The 18,969-nt window shown below is 49.7% G+C and overlaps 1 protein-coding gene across 5 annotated transcripts in view; it reads right to left on the reverse strand.

Annotated features, from left to right (window-relative positions):
• CAMKK2 (calcium/calmodulin dependent protein kinase kinase 2) overlaps positions 1-18,969 on the reverse strand; it is a 46,708-nt gene that overhangs the window by 26,781 nt on the left and 958 nt on the right. For 2 of the 5 annotated variants that reach the window (XM_032431325.1, XM_032431326.1), the window contains exons 1-3: positions 15,066-15,198; positions 4,002-4,495; positions 41-88 (exon numbers count right to left, since the gene is read on the reverse strand). In XM_032431325.1, the coding sequence (XP_032287216.1) occupies positions 41-88; positions 4,002-4,495; positions 15,066-15,129 (606 nt within the window). In that variant the 5' untranslated portion in view covers positions 15,130-15,198. Of the gene's footprint in view, positions 1-40; positions 89-4,001; positions 4,496-15,065; positions 15,199-18,969 lie in introns of those variants that run through there. The other 3 variants (XM_032431330.1, XM_032431329.1, XM_032431328.1) reach the window with 2 other exon arrangements.

Raw genomic sequence — 18,969 nt, forward strand, 5'->3', positions numbered from 1 at the left:
GGTAGATGCAGAAAACCAGCCTGGCTCCTGGGATATTTACCTTTCCAATTTCATCCTTCAGTGTGTACTGATTCAGCTGTACACAATCCTGGAAAGTTAAGTAGAAACACACAGTATATGAATTGTAAGTTTGCACCTCAATACGTTTTTCACAAAACAAACTCATGAACCAGGACCCAAATCAGGAAAGAGAATTTTCCCAGCCCCCTAGAAGCATCTCCCAGGGTGACCACTACCCTGACTTCTAACAGCAGAGTTTTTGTACATTGCAAAAAGGTGATCATACAGTATGTACTCTTTTAATACCCATTTTTTTTAAGATTGTATTTATTTTTGACAGAGAGAGAGTGTACAAGCAGGGGAAGCAGCAGGCAGAGGGAGAGGCAGAAGCAGGCTCTCCGCTCAACAAGGAGCCCGATGTGGGGCTCAATCCCAGGACCCTGGGATCATGACCTGAGCCGAAGGCAGACGCTTAACCATCTGAGCCACCCAAGCGCCCCCTTAATACCCATTTTTAAGAGGTGTTCCCAAAATGTTGATTTTAAATTAAACAAGTAATCCTATCTAAGGACTATGCTGTCCTATAAAAACATAAAGTGACATAAAGTAGAGAATATCTGACCGTGAGGCTGACAATGGTTTCTTAACGGTTTCTCAAAGGTTCTTTTTGTACAAAAGTACAAGATATAAAAGGCAACAAGTGATAAACTGGATTTCATCAAAATTAAAACCTTTGCTCTTTGAAAAAAAAAAAACAACAACAAAAAAACTTTTGCTCTTCGAGACACTCACTATTAAGGAAACAAAAGGTAAGCCACAGCCTGAGAGAAACTATTTGCAACACATCAGACTGGCATCCAGACAGATAAAGAACTCTTATAACTCATTAATAACAACACCCTCATCTTAAAAATGAAGATATACAAATGATCAGTAAGCACATGAAAAGAGGCTCAAAATAAAAAAGGAGGCTCAACATCATGAATCATGGGGGAAATGTAAATTAAAACCACACCCATTAGCTTGGCTAAAATCCAAGACTGACCATACCAAGTGTTGTCAGAATAATGTAGAGCATGGAGAAGCTTTGCACACTGCTCGTAGGAATTTAAAATGGTGCAGCCTCTTCGGAAAACAGTTGGGCAGTTTCTTAACAAACACCTCCTCCAGGACATAGCCATTCTGCTCCTAGCTGTTCATCTAAGAGGTGTGAAAACTCGTGTCCGTGCAAAGACTTGCAGACAAATGTTCGAAAGAGCTTCATGTGTAATAGTCAAAACACTGGAAACAACTCAAACGCCCACTGACAGATAAACAGTGGTCAACAAACAGTGGTCCGTTGCAGACAACGGAGTGCTAGTTAGCCGTAAAAAGGAAGCATGCAACAACACGGACAAATCTCGAAATCATCATGCCGTCAAAGAAGCTAAGCCCAAAAAAGAGTACATACTAGATGATTCCACTTACATAAAGTTCTTGAACTTGCAAACTAATCTACAATGCTAAAAAGCAGGTCAGCGGTTACCTGGGAAAGGGGAAGAAGGGGGAGGATGTGCCGTTGGGCATGTGGGGAAGGTTTGTGATCTCAACTGGGGCCATGGTTTCACAGACGTATGCATATATCAGCACTGATCATATTGTACACTTGAAATATGTGCACTTTGTTTTACTTCAATTATACCTCAACATATTAGGGAGGAAATGTTAGGTGATACAAGAAGTAAAACTGGGAAGAGAAACATGATAGAAAATAACACTTCCAGTGTTACAGATAAGCCCAACACTTCCCTTGAACCCCCCATCCCAATTCTAACCCTTTCCCCGAACCTTGACATCGGTTTGGTGCATAAACTTCCAGGCCTTTCTCTATGTAAATGCACGCATACATGCACCTGTTGAAAATACAGAGCATCGTTTTGGGATGGGGTTTGGGAGGCAAAAATGATGTCACACTAGATCATTTCTCTCTCAACGTCACTGGAGACAGTTACATGTCTGAGTGTACACACCGACCTGTGTCTTTTGACCTGCTGTAGAGCACTCCTCGGCTCACAGAGCCCTCCCTTCACCACTAGGTTGCTTCCTCTGTTTCTTTCCAGTGTTGATTTTATTCCCATGAGTCCTAGAGGGATGTGACAGGCTGAAGTGGGGCCCTGCAGAGTTGTCCTAAGGGATCTCACTGCCCCTAATCTAAGCCCCAAACGCTGCTGAATTCATCTTCCAGATTCCACTCTGATCCCATCAGGCCCTGATGCTTCCAGGGTCAAGTCCTGACTCCACTCCTCTGACCTTGGCAGAGTCACCTAATTGCCAACGAAATACCAGGCTCCCCTTTCTTCCTTATAAATGGATAGCTGGGTGGCAATGTCCCAGGCTGGAAAACTGCATTTCCCAGCCTCTCTTACAGCTAGGGGTGGCCACATTGTCTATGTTCTGGGTAGCAGGAGTAGGCAGAAGTTGTTGGGTAGAGTTTCCAGGAAAAAGGACTGACTGAGACAGCAGATGACTTTTGCTCTTCTTCCCTATTCCTTCTTCCTGTCTGGAATGAAGCTGTGAGGGCTACAGTCACAGCAGCCATCTTGAGACCATGAGGTTTTAAGGACAACAACAACAACAACAGGACCACCACACAGGTCCCAAAAGCCTACCTCCAGATTTATTTTACATGATAAATAAGCCCTATTGTGTTAAAGCCACTTCTGTGGTGAAGGGCGGTGTGTCTCTATTTCTCTAGGCTGACTCAACTCTAACTGAAATAAACCCAAACTCTCCCTCTAGCCCTGTTGCCGCAGTGCTCTCCACATGGGCCCTATTCTTCAGCTAGCTGAACCCCTGATTACCCTTCCCCCCACACCCTGACTTCTACCCCTGGGCCTTTGCTCACACTGTGCATTCCCCTGCAGTGAACTCTCTGTGTGTACCCATCTCCAATTATGAAAATCCTACCTAGCCCTCAAAATATAGTTAAATACCGGCCCCTTTAGAAAGCCATTCTTGATATCCATGCTTCTCCCAATTAAATTCATTCATTCCCTCAACAAATATTTTTGTGTTCCTACTATGTGCACTGGGTGCTGGGAACATGATGGTGACAGGACTGTTCCTTCTGAGCTTACATTCTAGCTGGGGAGACAGGCCAAAAACAACTCAACAGACACACAGATAATCAGATGGTGATGGGTGTCGCATCAACAGGGCGACAGGGGAGAGGGGCTGGGGGCTGAGGCTGCTTACAGAGGGTGGTCTGAGAGGCCCTTCAGAGGAGGAGACATTTGAGTTGGGAGACAGCCCTGCAAAGACAGGGGGGCCGGAAGGGGGGTCCAAGCACAGAGGACAGCAGGGGTAAAGGCCTAATGGAGGGAATGAGTGTGAATATCTGAGGAATACAAAGAAGGCAATGTGGATGGAGCCCTGTGAGCCGGCAGCAGAAAGGCAGGAGATGGGGCGGGAGAGGGGCCAGGGGCAGATCACTCAGGCCCAGTGTGCCCTAGTGGTGCTCTGAGTTCTAACCTACCTCCCGGAAGTTTTCAGTAAGGATCAAATGAGAAATACACACCGAGGGCTGAGAGCCGTGCCTGGTGCCCTGCTGCTGGGCCGGGAGGCTTCTCACTGACCGCCAGCCCCGCACAACTCCATCCACCAGTGCCTGCATCTCGGCTGGACGCTCTCTGTGGCCCCAGAGCTGCTGTGCCCACTCTCAGGGCAGGTCACCTGCCCCCAGAAGCCCCCACCAGCAACTGCCAGGAGTTGGTATGAAAGGCCCAGCTCCCTTGGCCCTCGGGCCGGATAACTCTGAGGTACAGGACTTTCTACACTGTCAAACAGGGTTCCCCAGAGATGGAGCCCCAGTTGCGCATGGCGGCAACCAGTTCCCTCGGGCACCCTTGTAGACCTCCTTCTCTTCCCCCCTCACTTCCCACCCCCACCTGGGTTTCCTAGGGTCACGTCCCAAACGGACGCCACCTAACAGAGGACCGCGCGGGCTCGGCCAGCTCACACACCTGCATGCCAGTGATGGAGACATGGTGGGACTCCACGGTGGGCCGCCGGGGCAGCCGCGGCGAGGACTGCGGGGAGCCCACCGGCGAGTGGGGCAGGGCCGCGTAGACGCAGCGTCCGTTCGCATCCAGCTGGGACCGCTCCTGCAGGGAGAGCTTGCGACTGCACAGCTGGGGCCGGGCCTGGGGCCCGGAGGCGGAGGCGTCGAGGGGTCCCTCTCGGCCATCGGCCTCCTGGGGCCGGTCCCGGGCCGGGCCGCGGTCCACTGCGCAGCCCGGCTCACACTCGGTGACCACGATGAAGGACTCCATGCCCAGCCGGATGCTCAGGGATGAGAGGCCCTGCAGGGCCTCACAGGGCTTCTGGCCTTCGCTGCCGCTGCCGCCGCCGCCCCCCAGCTCATCCTGGAGGGCGGCCGGGTCGCTGCTGGGCTGGCTAGAGACGCATGATGACATGGTGCGCGCGCCCGGGCACTCCCATCCGGCAGCAGGGCCACCTGCGGAGAGAGGAAGGGTCAGCCGCCCGCTGCGGGCAGGGCAGGGCAGGGGAAGCGGGCTGCCCCCGGGCACCGCGGGGACCTCCTTCCCGCCTCCAGTGGGCAGCCTTAAAAAATCTTGCGAAACATGATGTGATAATGATCTTAAGTCCATACAGAAGAGCCTACTCCACATTTCCTTATTTGAAAAGCCCCTCCTCACACACAGACGAAATCCAAACTCCCTCTCTGTAGGAACCAAGTATGAGAAAACCCCAAAATAGAGTAAGCCTGCCCCCTACAGAGGCGGCAGCTACTTCCAGCTCAAGCCGCTTGTTGCTAAACTGGGATTTGGGCCTAGATTGCCTGTTTCCCCCCACCCCACCACCACCACTTTTTTTTTTTTTTACCTATTTATTATTTCATGTTTTCCTAGTTCAGCACGCTAGCTGGTGCCTGCCAGGCAAAAGGCAAACATGAAGTGGAAAGGTTGACATCGGAGCACCTGGCTGGCTCAGCTGGTAGAGCATGCAACTCTTGATCTCAGGGTCGTGAGTTCAAGCCCCACAATAGGAGTGAAAGAAAAAAAATGTTGACATCAAATAGTTCTTTGAGGGGTTCCTCAAAAAGCCTAAACAGAGAATGACCACATGACCCAGCAAGTGTTTCTAGGTACACACCTGAATAGCACTATTCCCCATAGCCAAAAGGGAAAACAACCTACATGTCCATCAACAGCTGAATGGATAAGCAGAATGTGGTCTAACCACACAATGGAGTATTATTCAGCCATTAAAGGAATAAAGTACTGACACCTGCTACAGTCCGAATGAACCTCAAAAACATCATGCTAAGTGAAGGAAGCCAGACCCCAAAGATCATGTATGTATAATTCTCTTTAACTGAAATTTCTAGAATAGGCAAATCCATAGAAACAGAAAGTAGATTAGTCGTTGCCTAGGACTGAGGAGGTGTTGGGGAGAATGGGAGTGACTGCTAATGGGTACGGGTCTCCTGGGGTGATGAACATGTTCTGGAATTAAACAGACGTGGTGACGGCACAAAACTGTCAATGTACTAAGTGCTGCTGAAGTGTTCATTTTTAAGCGGCGAAGTTCATGTTATGTGAATTAAGAAAAAAAAAAGTTGGCACTTCCTTAGACTGTCAATTCCTTCCGTCTCTGGGACAGATCATTAACCTTTGGTTCACGTGTTTGACAAATTCTGCTGGACAAATGTCACAGGTGCCACTAGGATTCAGGGAGTACATCCTAATGGTGGCAGCTCCAGACTGATCACCCACATCACAAAGGTGCCAGGCAAACAGTGGTGCTGAGTAGAGAGATTTTATGAATGAATAAAAGGGTATCTCTTTATGACACTGTGTGGCAGTGAGGGGAAAGGGAGGAAGGTGCAGATGGGAGCAGAAAGCCAGTGTGCTTCCTGGAGGAGTTGGGTGAGGGGCAGACAAATGCCACTTGCCTTCTTGGGATAGTCCTGTAAGAAGTATTTATGGAACAGCTTGGTTCTGTGTCCAGCAATCTGGACAGTAACCTAGGTGGATGGGGTCCGTGCTCTTGTGGAGGAGGGAAAGATCAATGGGAAAAGCATTAACAAAATCACTGCAGCATCCTAGGTACAGTTTATGAACAAGGAGTTCACGGTAAAAGAGTGACAAAGAAAGCCATCATGGGACAAGATGCTCAGCCTCAGCTAGAGTAAGAGAAGGGCAAATTTAAACTACAATGAAATGGTCTGGTGGGTCCTCAAAAAGTTAATTGCAGAATGACCACAGGATCCAGCAATTCCTTTCCCAGGTATGTACCCAGGAGAATTAAGTAGGGATCCAAATAGCCACAAATACACCCTTGCTCCTGACAGCACTATGCACAGTCAAAAGGTGGAAACAACCCAAGTGTCCATCAACTGTGAATGGATAAAAGAATGTGCTCTATCCATATGATAGAGTATTATTCAGCCATAAAAAGGAATAAAGTTCCAACACATGCTACACCCATGGATGAACTCTGAAAACATGCTAAGTGAAACAAGCCAAATATTAAAGGACAAATACCGTATGATCGCAATTATATGAGGGACCTAGAATAGACAACATCATACAGACAGAAGAGAGAGGGTACCTCTCTCCTCGGGGAGAGAGGAACAGGGAGTCACTGTTTAAGGGGTACAGAGTTCAGGGCGCCTGGGTGGCTCAGTTGGTTAAGCGTCTGCCTTCGGCTCAGGTCATGATCCCGGGGTCCTGGGATCGAGTCCCGCATCGGGCTCCCTGCTCAGCGGGGAGCCTGCCTCTCCCTCTACCTCTCCCACTCCCCCCTGCTTATGTTCCCTCTCTCTCAGTCAAATAAATAAATAAAATCTTAAAAAAAAAAAGGGGGGGGTACAGAGTTCAGTGTGGAGTGACGAAAAAGTCCTGGAAAATAGACAATGGTGATGGTTGAACAAGACTGTGAACGTCATTAATGCCACTGAGCCGTACACCTAAAAATGGTGAAAGTGGTAAATTTTGTGTTATGTATATCTTACCAAAATTAAGAAAATAGTAATAATAATAAAACTATAAGGAATTACTACTTTTTCAACTATCAGATTGACAACGACGAAAAGTATCATCATAGCACTATTTTGGTGAGGCTATGGGTAGCATGAATTGGTACCATCCTCATGAAAGGAAACTCACCAATATACGACAAAATTCCAAATGCACATACCTTTGACTTAGCAATTCCACACCTGAGTATTTATCCCACAGAAGACAACCTCACACATATAAAAAATGATGTATTTTGATAGTGTGGTTTGAAATGACCATCCACAGGGGACTGAGTAAATAAGATTAGGTACATGTATCCCAGGAGAAAACCATGCCTTTATTTTAAAAGAGGTGACTCTACACAGCCTGATATGAATTAGCTCTAAGGCACACTGTTACATGGACAAAACCAAAGCATTAGTATGTTGCTGTTTTGGCATAGAGGGAAAAGGGCCATACATGTGAAGTAACTGTATATGCAACAGCATATTTCCGAAAAGATATACAAGAAAATGGTTAGGGGCGCCTGGGCGGCTCAGTCATTAAGCGTCTGCCTTCGGCTCAGGTCATGGTCCCGGGGTCCTGGGATCGAGCCCCGCATCGGGCTCCCTGCTCCGCGGGAAGCCTGCTTCTCCCTCTCCCACTCCCCTTGCTTGTGTTCCCTCTCTCGTGTCTCTCTCTGTCAAATAAATAAATAAAATCTTAAAAAAAAAAAAAGAAAGAAAGAAAGAAAATGGTTAACAGTGGCCTCCAGAGAAAACAAGTGGTTTGCAGAAGTAGGGGGACAGGGTGGGAAGGACTAACTTTCCACTGGGTACCATGTGCAAATAGTAACTCTTCAGAAATGAATTCTTTTTTTTTTAACATTTTATTTTTGGGGCACGTGGGTGGCTCAGTCAGTTAAGCATCTGCCTTCAGCTCAGGTCATGGTCCTAGGGTCCTGGGATCAAGCCCCCTGTCGGGCTCCCTGCTCAGTGGGGAGTCTGCCCCTCCACCTGCTCCTGCGTGCGTGTGTGTGTGTGTGCGTGCGCGCGCGCATATACGTGCCCCCCCTCTCAAATAAATGGATAAAATTAAAAAAAAAAAAGATTTTATTTTTAAGTAATCTCTACACTCAACGTGGGGCTCGAACTCACAACCCTGAGATCAAGAGTCGCTCGCTCTACCGACTGAGCCAGCCAGGCGCCCCCAGAAGTGAATTCTTAAAAGAAAGAAGGTAACTGTAACCATGGTAGGAGTTAGGATAATAAACCTAGAGGGCTGAGGCAAGAGGAGGAGGAGGAGACAGCTGGTCCCACTCCTATTCCTCTCCCACCCTTACTGTGTCTGAGAAAGAAATCATGAAGTGTGTTCCTGGCTGTGTGTCCCGATCACTGAAAGAATCCAACCCAAGTTCAAGGTTCTCTGCGGCCCAGCTTGTTATGTTACACATCCCCCAAGAAAGGAAAAGCAGGGCCCTTGAAGCTCCATTGCTTGGACTAGCCACATACAAATGACGTAGCCTCCCTCAGCCTCAGTTTTCTTATCTATAAAATGGGCATTCACCCAACAGTCATGAGGATTACATGAGCTAAGCACACAGTATCATGTCTGGTACGTGGTTACATGCTCAAAAAGCTATTCTTTCAACAATTACCTATCGAATGCCTACTACCTGCCAGGCTGGGTTCCAGAATGTTCCTATGAGGTACTGATGTCCAAGCCAGCCAACCTGCTCTCGTGTGGGTTCCACCGCTCTGGCCACAGGGGCTGCCACCCCCAGGGCAGGGGGGCAGCTCCAGTGGCCTGTCCTCCCTCCCAGAGCCGCCTCTGACAGGGCTGCAGAGTTCCTGAAAAGAAAACTAGTCTGGCAGCACCTGAGAAAGTTAATGGAGAATTTTTTTCTTGCCAAGAAAAAAACAATTGCTTATCGATCTTCACTCCAGGCCAAGGACACCAAGCCATGCGCCCCCAGGAAAGCTGCTTTTAATCAGTCTCCTTGACAAGCTGGCGTCTGGCCAGGGCCTTGGCCCTTGAGGTCTGGAGGAGGCAGGACGGAAATGAAGGCTTCTGTGCTGGAGGGGCAAGTGTGTCCAGGTCTCAGGAAAGACGGCCCAGACCTCAGTGCCTCAGGACCACCTGGAGCCCCCTGGTCTCCAGCGAGGCTTGACAGGCAAGACGGCCATTCCGCCTGAGGGGAGGGCAATCTTCCACCACTAACCCCTACAGAGTCCAAGCCAGGGTTCCGATGGTTCTGGGGCCATAGACCCTACAAGGTCACAGGCTCCATAAGGATTTGATGAAACCTATCAACACTCTGCCCAGGAGGACAAAAAAAAAAATCATACAAAGACAATGGTTTGCATAACAACAGCAATAGCTAAAAACCAACTGAGCACTTACCATGCACCAAGCATGGCTAACCATTCCATCTGGGTCATTTGATCCCCACAGGCCCTCTGCAAGGGAGGGACAGCTGAGCATGCCATTGGGGGGTTGGGGGGCCCCTTTCTGCAAAACTGCTTGGGTTTGACAAAAACGCCAAGAGCCCTCTCCCCAGAGCCCCTCCTGTGTCCTCTCCCTTCCCCTGAAGGCTCCCCCATCCCCCCAGGGCTGGCAGCCCCAAGCTCCCTCACCTCTCACAGGGTGGCTCAACAGAACAACCAGACCCTTCCTGAAGCAGATGGACCAGGCTCCGGGCCAGGATGAAGGGAAGTGCTCCTTCCTCTGCCAGGAAGCCAAGGGGTGCCAACCTCTAGGAAGCGCGTTCCCATTTCCTAGGGGCTGTTTCCAACCTGCGCCTGCTCCCCAAATGCAGAGGCACCACACGAGCCCAGCCAGCAAGCAGCCAGCAAGTGTGCCAGGGACATACCCCAACCCAAGACACACCGTGCAAGGGGTTCCCCGAGCTCCCAGGCACCACGGGATAGCAAAGGGGCCCCAGGTAGCTGCAAGGATGCTGCCAATGCCAGGGACGATGTCCTCCCTGGGATAACAGGCTTGGCCAGACACATCCTCTTTTACGTGGGTAAACTGAGGCCCAGGGAGGTCCTAAAGGAAATTCACTCACACATCTGTTCCTTTAGGTAATTACTGAGGACCTACTATGTGTCGGGTAAAGAAAACAGATGTGATTTCTTATAAGTAGGTACATGGGGCGCCTGGGTGGCTCTGTCATTTCAGTGTCTGACTCTCGGTTTCCGCTCAGGTCATGATCTCAGGGTAGTGAGATCAAGCCCCTCATTGGATCTGTGCTCAGTGGGGAGTCTGCTTGAGATTCTCTCCCTCTCCTTCTGCCCCTCCCCCTGCTTGCACTCACGCTTTCACTCGCGATCCCTCTCTCTCTCTTTCCCTCCCTCTCTGTAAAATAAATAAAAATAAAATCTTTAAAAAAAAAAAGGAGGTACACAAATGACTGTAGAAGTGAGGAGGAACCAGGACGAGATAAAGGGGAAGACAGGGGAGATGCCTGGACGGCTCAGCTGCTTAAGCAACCCAGTCTTGATTTTGGCTCAAGTCATGATCTCAGGGTCCTGGGACTGAGCCCCACATTGGGCTCCACGCTCAGGGGAGTCTGCTTGAGGGTTCTCTCTCTCTCCCCTAGTGCCCCTCTCCCTGCTCACACTCTCTCTCTCAAAAAATACATTAATTAATTTTAAAAAAAAAGAGAGACAGAACAGAGGGTCCCACTTTAGATCGGAATGGGGGACGGGTCAAGGAAGGCCTCACTTGAGGAAATTATATTTAGGCTGAGACCTACAGGGTGCGTAGGTGTTGAGGGGGCAGGAACTTGTTCTAGGAGAAGTGAGCTTCTGAGAAGGCCCCGAGGCAGGAAAGATGTGGGAGAGTGGAGAGAACAGAAAGAAGCACCACCCCCTCCTCCCCAGACTGGAGGCATGTGAGTGTGAGCGTGAGTGCACGGAGGGGGTGCGGAAAGGAAGCTGGAGGGGCTGGAGCACAAGAGCTTTGTAGGAAGTTGATGGAGAACACAAAGGGCAACCCAGGGCAGAGTTCCAGGGACCCCACTAGGCACCTGTTATAGATTGAATTGTGCCCCCCCCCAAAAAAGATATGCTGGAGTCATAACCCTGGGACCTCAGAATGTAACTTGATTTGGAACAGATGGTCTTTACAGAGGTCATCAAATTACAGTGAGGTCACTAGGGTGGGTCCTAATCAAATATGACTGGTGTCCTTATAAAACGGGGAAAATCTGGACCCAGAGACAAACCCACACAGGGAAGAACACATGGGAACGTGGAAGCAGAGATCTGGTGCTACCCCGTCGAGCCAAGGAATGCCAAAGATGGCCAGCAAGCCAGCAGAAGCCGGGAGGGAGCTGGATCGAGGGCTTCTGGCCTCCACAACTGTGAAACAATACAGTTCTGCTGGTGAAGCCCCCCAGTCTGTGCTTCGTGGTCACAGCAGTTAGCCCTAGCAAACTAACACAGCTCCCGCCCACCCAGAGCAGCCGGCTGCCTCCGAGGCCACGATTCAGCGGTGTTTCCCAACAGGAGCGGAGACCTGGGGGGCTCGGCGGGAGTGGCCAACACAGGGCTAAGGTTTGATGCCAGCAGGAACACTCCAGATTCCAGCCCTGGCCCAGCCAAACAGTCTTATCAGTTCAGTGACACCAACCCTTACAAATGTCTCTCCTTGAGCACTCTTTGTTTGGAGGCATGGAAACGGACTGTCTCCCCAGAGACAAAGGCCCCCCCCCTTGGCAGACGGCAGGAGGGATAATGCCCGTTTTAGCTTAGCGTGCACAGACCCCGTCCCCATCACAGTCCCGAGAGCAAAAGGGTGGCAAATGGTGACTCTCGGGTGACAACTGGCCACCAACATATTTTGCTTGGCCTACCCTGTGTCTAAAACTATTTGAATGAGAAGTCAAAGCCGGGACATTTCAGATAAAAGGCAAAATTTCCAGAGTCTCTGGAGGTACTGGACACTCCAACAGCACTGGACCTGTATTCTCTCCTGGCAACAGCTCACTGCAGCTTCGGACAGGAGATACAGTTGCCCGCGTGCCACAGTCCTCACCGCCCCCCCTTGCCTCCCCAACACCGAGGGCAGGCCGAGTGCACGTCACACGCCCGCCCCCTTTCTCCATAGCTCCTGCCCTGTCTCACCCCTCCAGGCCCTGCTTGGAGATGCGTCGGATGTCAGTGCTAGATAAGGGCACACATCGAGGGTCACCTCCTCCAACCATTTCAAGTCACCAATGAGAAAATGAACGTTTAGGAAGATTTACTGATTTGCCCCAAGTTAAGTGGTGGTTCCACAGGAAAAGCTAAAATTGGTCTGAGTTTTTTGAGAAGGGGCTAAAAATTACAAGTACAGCCTTGCAAGGTCCACATATTACATCCTAAATAAAGTCCAGGCTGGGCAAAATCTCTAGCAAAGGGGAGCACACAGCCCATTCCTCTGACTTCCTAAGACCTCAACCTGCTTGAGAGGGGAGTATGAAGACATGGGGTCCTAGGGTGGTCAGAAAAGAAATGCATAGGATTTGGGAGTGGAGACATCACCCTGACTTAACTTGTGAGAGCCGTGGCTTTGCCTTTCTTGTTTACTGATCAACTCCAGGACTTAGAACTTTCCAGAACACTGCTGGCACTCAGTAAATATTGGCTTGAGGCCGTTGTTTTTATCACTCATCCCAAGGCTGCTCAGAAGTTTTCTTCAGCTGGCTTAGAATCTATGTTCCTTTAGTCTAGTAACAGCAGCTTGCTTTACATCTGGGAAACCATTCTTTCTTGTGAAAGGTGACTCCATGGTGCTGTCTGTACCATCAACTTCAGAGACTCCCATATGACTTAAGCCTAGTCAATGAGGCATGAATTGCTCCGGTCAAGAGATTTGATTCAAGAGTAGATGTGTGACTCAAGTCAGACCACCAAGTCTCATTCTACGATTTGGCAGAAGTATTGAAAATGTCTCTTTCTGTGGAACTTGGAGCAAAAAGGATGTATTTCTAGAGTTATCAGGGGCTGGGGAAGAACCCTCCCTTAGAATGAAGTCGACAGAGAGAGAAGAGAGGCAACAGAAAGAGAAGAACTGAGGCCAGAGACACTGTTTGAGTACCTGGATCCAGCCATGCCTGAAGCCCACATACACCAGAAGCTTCTAACTACATGAGCCCATTTTTGCTTAAGTTAGTTTGTGATTGGTTTTCTGTCACTTATAACCAAGAGTCCTGACTAACAGAAGACACAGAACTGATTAACAGAAAAGCTTCTCCTCTAAGCTTCCTGCCAGATCAACAGTTCCCTACACTGTAAGGCTCCCAACCAGGCTAAACTGCCAGGCAGCTGCAGGTCCCCTGGTGACCCAGACAGCCTTCACCTTGACAGTCAGGCAGAAACCAGAACTTCCAAAGTCTTTTTTTTTCTCTTTAATCTTTTTTTTTTTTTTCTCTTTAATCTTAAAGGAAAAAAATCAAGGATAGGGAAAGGAAGGGCTAATGAACAGGACAGAGTGAAGGAAAGAAAGTGACCAGCACCTTTGATACAAGAAATGCGTCAGTGTAGCAGGGGCCATGATGGTGTTAGATGGCAGCCAGTCCTCTGGAGTTCTTGCCAAGTGCCAGGCACTATTCTGAGCACTCTGCATGTATCATCTCATTTAACTGTCAGAACAGCAGGGAAGAGGGAAGGAGAAGGGCCGTGGGTGGGCAAGGCAGGGGTGCCTGTGGATTCCAGGCTGGCCCCCTCTATCTCCTACTTGCCGGGCTGCAGAATGTTGGAGTCAGGTACGCTTATCATGCTTATTTCACTGGTGAGGACACTGAGGCAGAGAGTCCGAGTGACTTGCCCACAATCACACTAAACCAAAGGCTCCTGGAGAGGTGGGACATGGTGATCAAGTGAACGTCCCTTCTGCATACAGCAAAGGCTCCCCGAATGGAGGCTGTTGCCAGGAAAGCACTTCCACGGCTAACAAGTTCAAGTCCCTCACCTGGCTTGAATTTATATTAAAACAAAAATTTTTATCTCTAATCCCACCATGCTAACTTTACGCTCTTCATCTTCCCCTCTAACTCTTGTCCACATGCATCACTTTTCACAAGATTTAAATCGAAGTGTGCATAGAATTTCATGTCCTTGCTTACATGTGTCAGAAGAATTTGTGCACGCTCCCGAGGCTTTCATCTTCGGCGCAGGGCTGCAGACAGAGTCGCTGAGACCCAGGAAGGTGAGGTGACCTCCGCAAGGGAGCCTAGCAGGTCCAGGGCTAGGCCAGGGTGAGAACCAGGGGTCCTGACCCCTGCAGCCTCATGTCCCCTGGGGGCCACAACAGTTACTGAGCAAGAAGCTCAAGTGTCTTCCTCCGAGGCTATTGTTTGGTCAATAAGGAAGTATGGAGAGGGGGACCCCGTTCACACAGCCAAGCATCTAAAGCCAGGTGCGCCCCAGTGGCCCCCCATCTTGAAGAGGAGGAAGTGTCAGTGGGTGGGTGGGTGTGGAGCAGGTGTGGGGGGTATCTGGAAAGGAGGTGGGAACCATCTTACTTCTTTCCCCCTCTCCCCCTGAATCTTTCACTGAACCAAAGGAAGAGGCAGGGAAACAACTGGAATTTCAGTTTGTAATGAAAAGAAGTAACAATTTGAAACAAATGAAAGAAATAACTGGGACTCCAACATTCTGCAGCCCGGCAAGTAGGAGATAGAGGGGGCCAGCCTGGAATCCACAGGCACCCCTGCCTTGCCCACCCACGGCCCTTCTCCTTCCCTCTTCCCTGCGGTTTGGAGGTGATGCTAAATCCAGTTCCCTCCCTCCGCAACCTCCAGCACAAAGCAACCCCAGCCAGGGGGACCAACCCTGTCCCCCACACCTGGACACAGAAGCTGGGAGATCTGTCTGAGATGAACTTAAATAAAATCTCTTTCCATCAGAAGCCTCAAAAGCAAAATCCTAACGCACTTGTAAAAACCCATAAGGGAGGTATTCTTTCTTCCACACCCTGCCCCCACCCAAACCACTGATTCCCCATTTAAACTTCTCCAGCAGAGGCTTATCTCAGACACCACCCACGATGCCCCTTCCCCCATCCACTCACCTCCTACCTCACGCCCCTGTGGGCAGAGGGGCCAGACCGTGGCCGGGGAGGGGTGAGGGGGCATCTCCTTGCAGGACCATCCTCTCTCCACTCCAGGTTGGGTTAAGCATTTTTATCTCTGCAACTGCCATCTCTCAACTATTTACAGAGCCAACGGGATAAAAAGAGACAACATAAAAATAGTTGCTCAGCAGCTTTCAGGATGGGGTGGGGGTGGGGGTACAACAGACTCTTGGAATTTTCTTTCTCTCCTTTTCAAAGGGGAAAATGCTAGAATTGTTTATCTCTTCCAGAGCACTCCCCAAGAGTTCAGAGACCACCCACCTGGGAGCTCTCCGGGGACAGGGACCACGTCCCAGCGTCCCTCAGCTCCCAGGACAGGGCTTGTCACCAGCCCCCCAAAAAGTGTGGGTTCAGTTCAGTGACATATCATCAGGGTTCCAGAGCCAGCGCTAAGTGAAACACGGCGCCTTGCTCTGCCCTGTTTCCATCCGGCCTTCCAAAACACATGAGCCAGTCAAAAAAACAAAACAAAACTTGGCTTTTCTCTATGCTTAAAATGTTTCATAATTGAAGAAAAAGTTCAGCAGCACCACTACCAACACGACAGAAACCGAAAACAAGGACAGCTGAAATCACTCCTTCCCAATTTTGGTCATTAACTTCCCCCCTGCAGGGAATGCCAGAGCCAGTGGTCTTCCCGACGAGCAACAGCACCCACCTCCTTTGAAATATAACCAACTTTTGGTTGTGTTGAGGAAGGGATCCAATCAGGGAAGAAAGAAAAAAATAATCACTTAAAATCTTATTTTTCAGAGAGCAAAACCATACCCTCCTGGAGAAAAGGGTTTCTATTCCATGAGAAAATGGGTATCATCTGCCAGCATATGGAGGCCAAGGGAGACTAGAGCGCTCAGGATTAGAAGGTAGGCCAGGAAACTAGACAGATCCCAGGGGCCAGGGCCTTGATTTTCTCATCTGTAAAATGGAGCCACTGCGGCCTAGCCAGAGGGTGGCTTTGGAGTCCATCTTCTATATGAAAGTTGGCTCACAGTCAATGCTCCCAAAGACCCTGTTCTCCCCTCCTCTCTGCGTTCCACCCACTCAGCTGTCAAACGGAAGGGGCTAAGGGGTGCTCTTTTCTGGGCTTCCTCCCAGGTCCGTGTTTGCTAGACTTCTGATTTCCTCCGCGGTAGGCATTTCTGGCTAAGCCATTGGGAGGCTGCCCTGACTCCATGCCTGGCCACCGGGTTAGGGCTCCATCTGTCTGGTGAGGCTTTCTCTACTTTGTGGATTTACTCACCTGGAAAAAGTCTCACAAAATACATGCCAAGAGATGACATGAGGCCCTACATCTAACAAATCATCGTGACGGAAGAAATGGAACGGAAGGAAATCCACACTCTCCCTGAAAAATCACACGTGTCCCCCCGTGCATGGACCCTGGAGGCACTGGGCTTTGGAAGGAAGCAGGATTCTTGTGGCGGAGCTAGAGGGGGCAAGATGGAAGGAATCCTGAAAACCCTGTTCATGGGAACCGTTCCCCAACTGATTTCAGAGATCCTTCCTTCCACCACCCTCTCTCTGCAAACAGAGTGACAAAATAATGTCTCATGCCCAGAGGTTTATTAATTGGGCGCTGAAGAGGCAGAGGAATGCACAAAGTGCATGGTATAAACAACCCAGTGTCCACCAGCTGATGAATGGATAAACAAAATGGGGTCTATCCATACAAGGGAATACTACTCAGCCATAGAAGAGAAACACAGAGATGTTCTACAGCATGGATGAACCTCGGGAAACATTTATCCTCCAAGAAAGAGAAGCCAGACGCGAAAGGTCACATATTAACAGGTCAACAAGGGAACAAACACATTCTGAAAGAAGAAAAGGCCATTCCAAGAGAGGAATGCAATTCCCTTCACTTCCAAGAAAGAAGGCGCAGAGATGAGGGAGAAGGCCAAGGCAGCAACCTGGAGCCTGGCATGCCTGAACCCCACGCCCCGGGCCTGTAACCCAAAGGGGAGGAGCTAACTGGGAGAGCACAATATCCAGGGAAAAATAGCAACACAAGGCCCTCTGACTCAAAGGACAATCTGAAATAGCATTTGCCCCAAATCTCCAGGACTGGAAAAGGAAATGAGAACTCTAGGCTTCCCACAGCTACCAGAAGGTGGCATGCAGAGAGGAAGGTTGCGAGTGACCCTAAGCAAGTTATAGTACTTTGCCTCTCTGAGCCCTTCCATTAAATGAGTTCATGATGGGATGAGGATGACTCTGCAACCCACATTAAAATCTGAGCCAAAATGCCTTGAAAATAGGCTTGGCCTGCCCCACCCAGTTCCTCTTGAGAGAGGTCTCTCCCCACCCAGCAGCCCATCTTGGATCCAGGTTGAGGTTCTCAAGGAGGGAACTCTGAGTTAGTGCAGAAAGTTCCCTCTACTAGGTCAGACCCTTACCCTTCTACTCCCATGCAATCTCCTTTTATTTATTTTTTATTTATTTTTAGCCCATTACTCAAGGCTGAGCACAAACAACACCTCTTTCTGGGAGCCTCCTAGATTCATACCGGCCAGAAGAGATTTCTCCAGAAACTCCACAGCCCTCTGCTTCCTTCATTCCTAGCATACTGATTCCTCCTGGTGTTTTTCAACAGGTGCCAGGACAATTCTTTGTGCCTGGCATGGATCTGGCCTGCTTGCCGGACATTTGGCATCCTTGGCTCCAACCCACCAAAGCCAGAAGTGCTCAGCATCACTTTGACAACCAAAAGTCACCAGGCACTTTTCCAAATGCTTGCCAGGAAGGTGGGACTGCCCTTGATGAGAGCTACTGCAGAGTTATTGGTGAATAATTTGGCTACTAGCCCACTAACAACCTGGGAGCAAAGACAAGTCATTAACCATCAGCAGCATGCCTGCTTAGATCTGTGTCCCCCTAAGCTGGCTTAGTAAACAATTTTGGGCCCCTCAAAAAGCTGAGGGCAGCCTTGCAAGGGACCCTGCTCTAGGAGAGGTGGTAAAGTGCATAGGCTCAAGGGCCTGACATGCCTGGGTTGGCTGTGTGACCCTGGACAAGCTGCTTAACCTCTCTGATCCCTCTATAGAATGAGGCTAACTCCTAGCAACACTGCAGGATTGTTTCCACCCTTGACCCCCTCATCTCTACAACGGGAATAAAAATCTCTGCCTCTAGGATTTTGGTAGGCATTAAATGAGATAATAAATGCAACACATAGCACAGTGTTTGGAGGCTCATCAAATGATGGCTATTACTTTTTATTACAAAAATACACTGTGCTCTCACTACAATAGCTGCTTTCCATATAGGAAGGGCTGATGATGAGCAATCTGGAAGGAGGTGCCAGGGCTCACCACGAAGCTGCATTTGCATAGCATGAACACTGTTTATTCTTAAATTGCATGTTTTTGTGGGGTGGTTTGGAAGGCGGGGGATCACTCCCCCAAAGCCCTCCCCTTGTTGCTGCCCCTACCTCCCCCTGAGAACATGGGAGCCTATGGGGACAGAGAGCTATCCTCTTCTCTCTCCCCTGGGGGCAGAGCTAGGCAAGGGGGTGTGGTAAATGACAATACCACTCTAGGGTACATGAAGTTTCTATCTCTGGGACTGTAGGGACTTCCAGATTGAGGAAGGTTAAAGTTACCTTTAAGGAAGTGGACACTACATGTCCCACCCCAGGCCAGCGAACCCCTCTCTTACTGAGGGCACTGAGTCCCCCGCCCCCTCCCCAAACGGCATCCCTCCGCCCCAACCTTCTGAGGGAGACAGGAGAGGCTAAAGTGCAACCTCCCCACAGCCAAGTGAGAGCAGCAGGGAGGCTGGCAGAGCTGTGAAAACACCCCGCTTCCCAAACTGGGCAGTGCGGGGGGGGGGGGGGGGGGGG

The sequence above is a fragment of the Phoca vitulina genome, unplaced genomic scaffold, assembly GCF_004348235.1.
Source record: "Phoca vitulina isolate PV1807 unplaced genomic scaffold, GSC_HSeal_1.0 scaffold46, whole genome shotgun sequence".
NCBI classification, from domain to species: domain Eukaryota; kingdom Metazoa; phylum Chordata; class Mammalia; order Carnivora; family Phocidae; genus Phoca; species Phoca vitulina.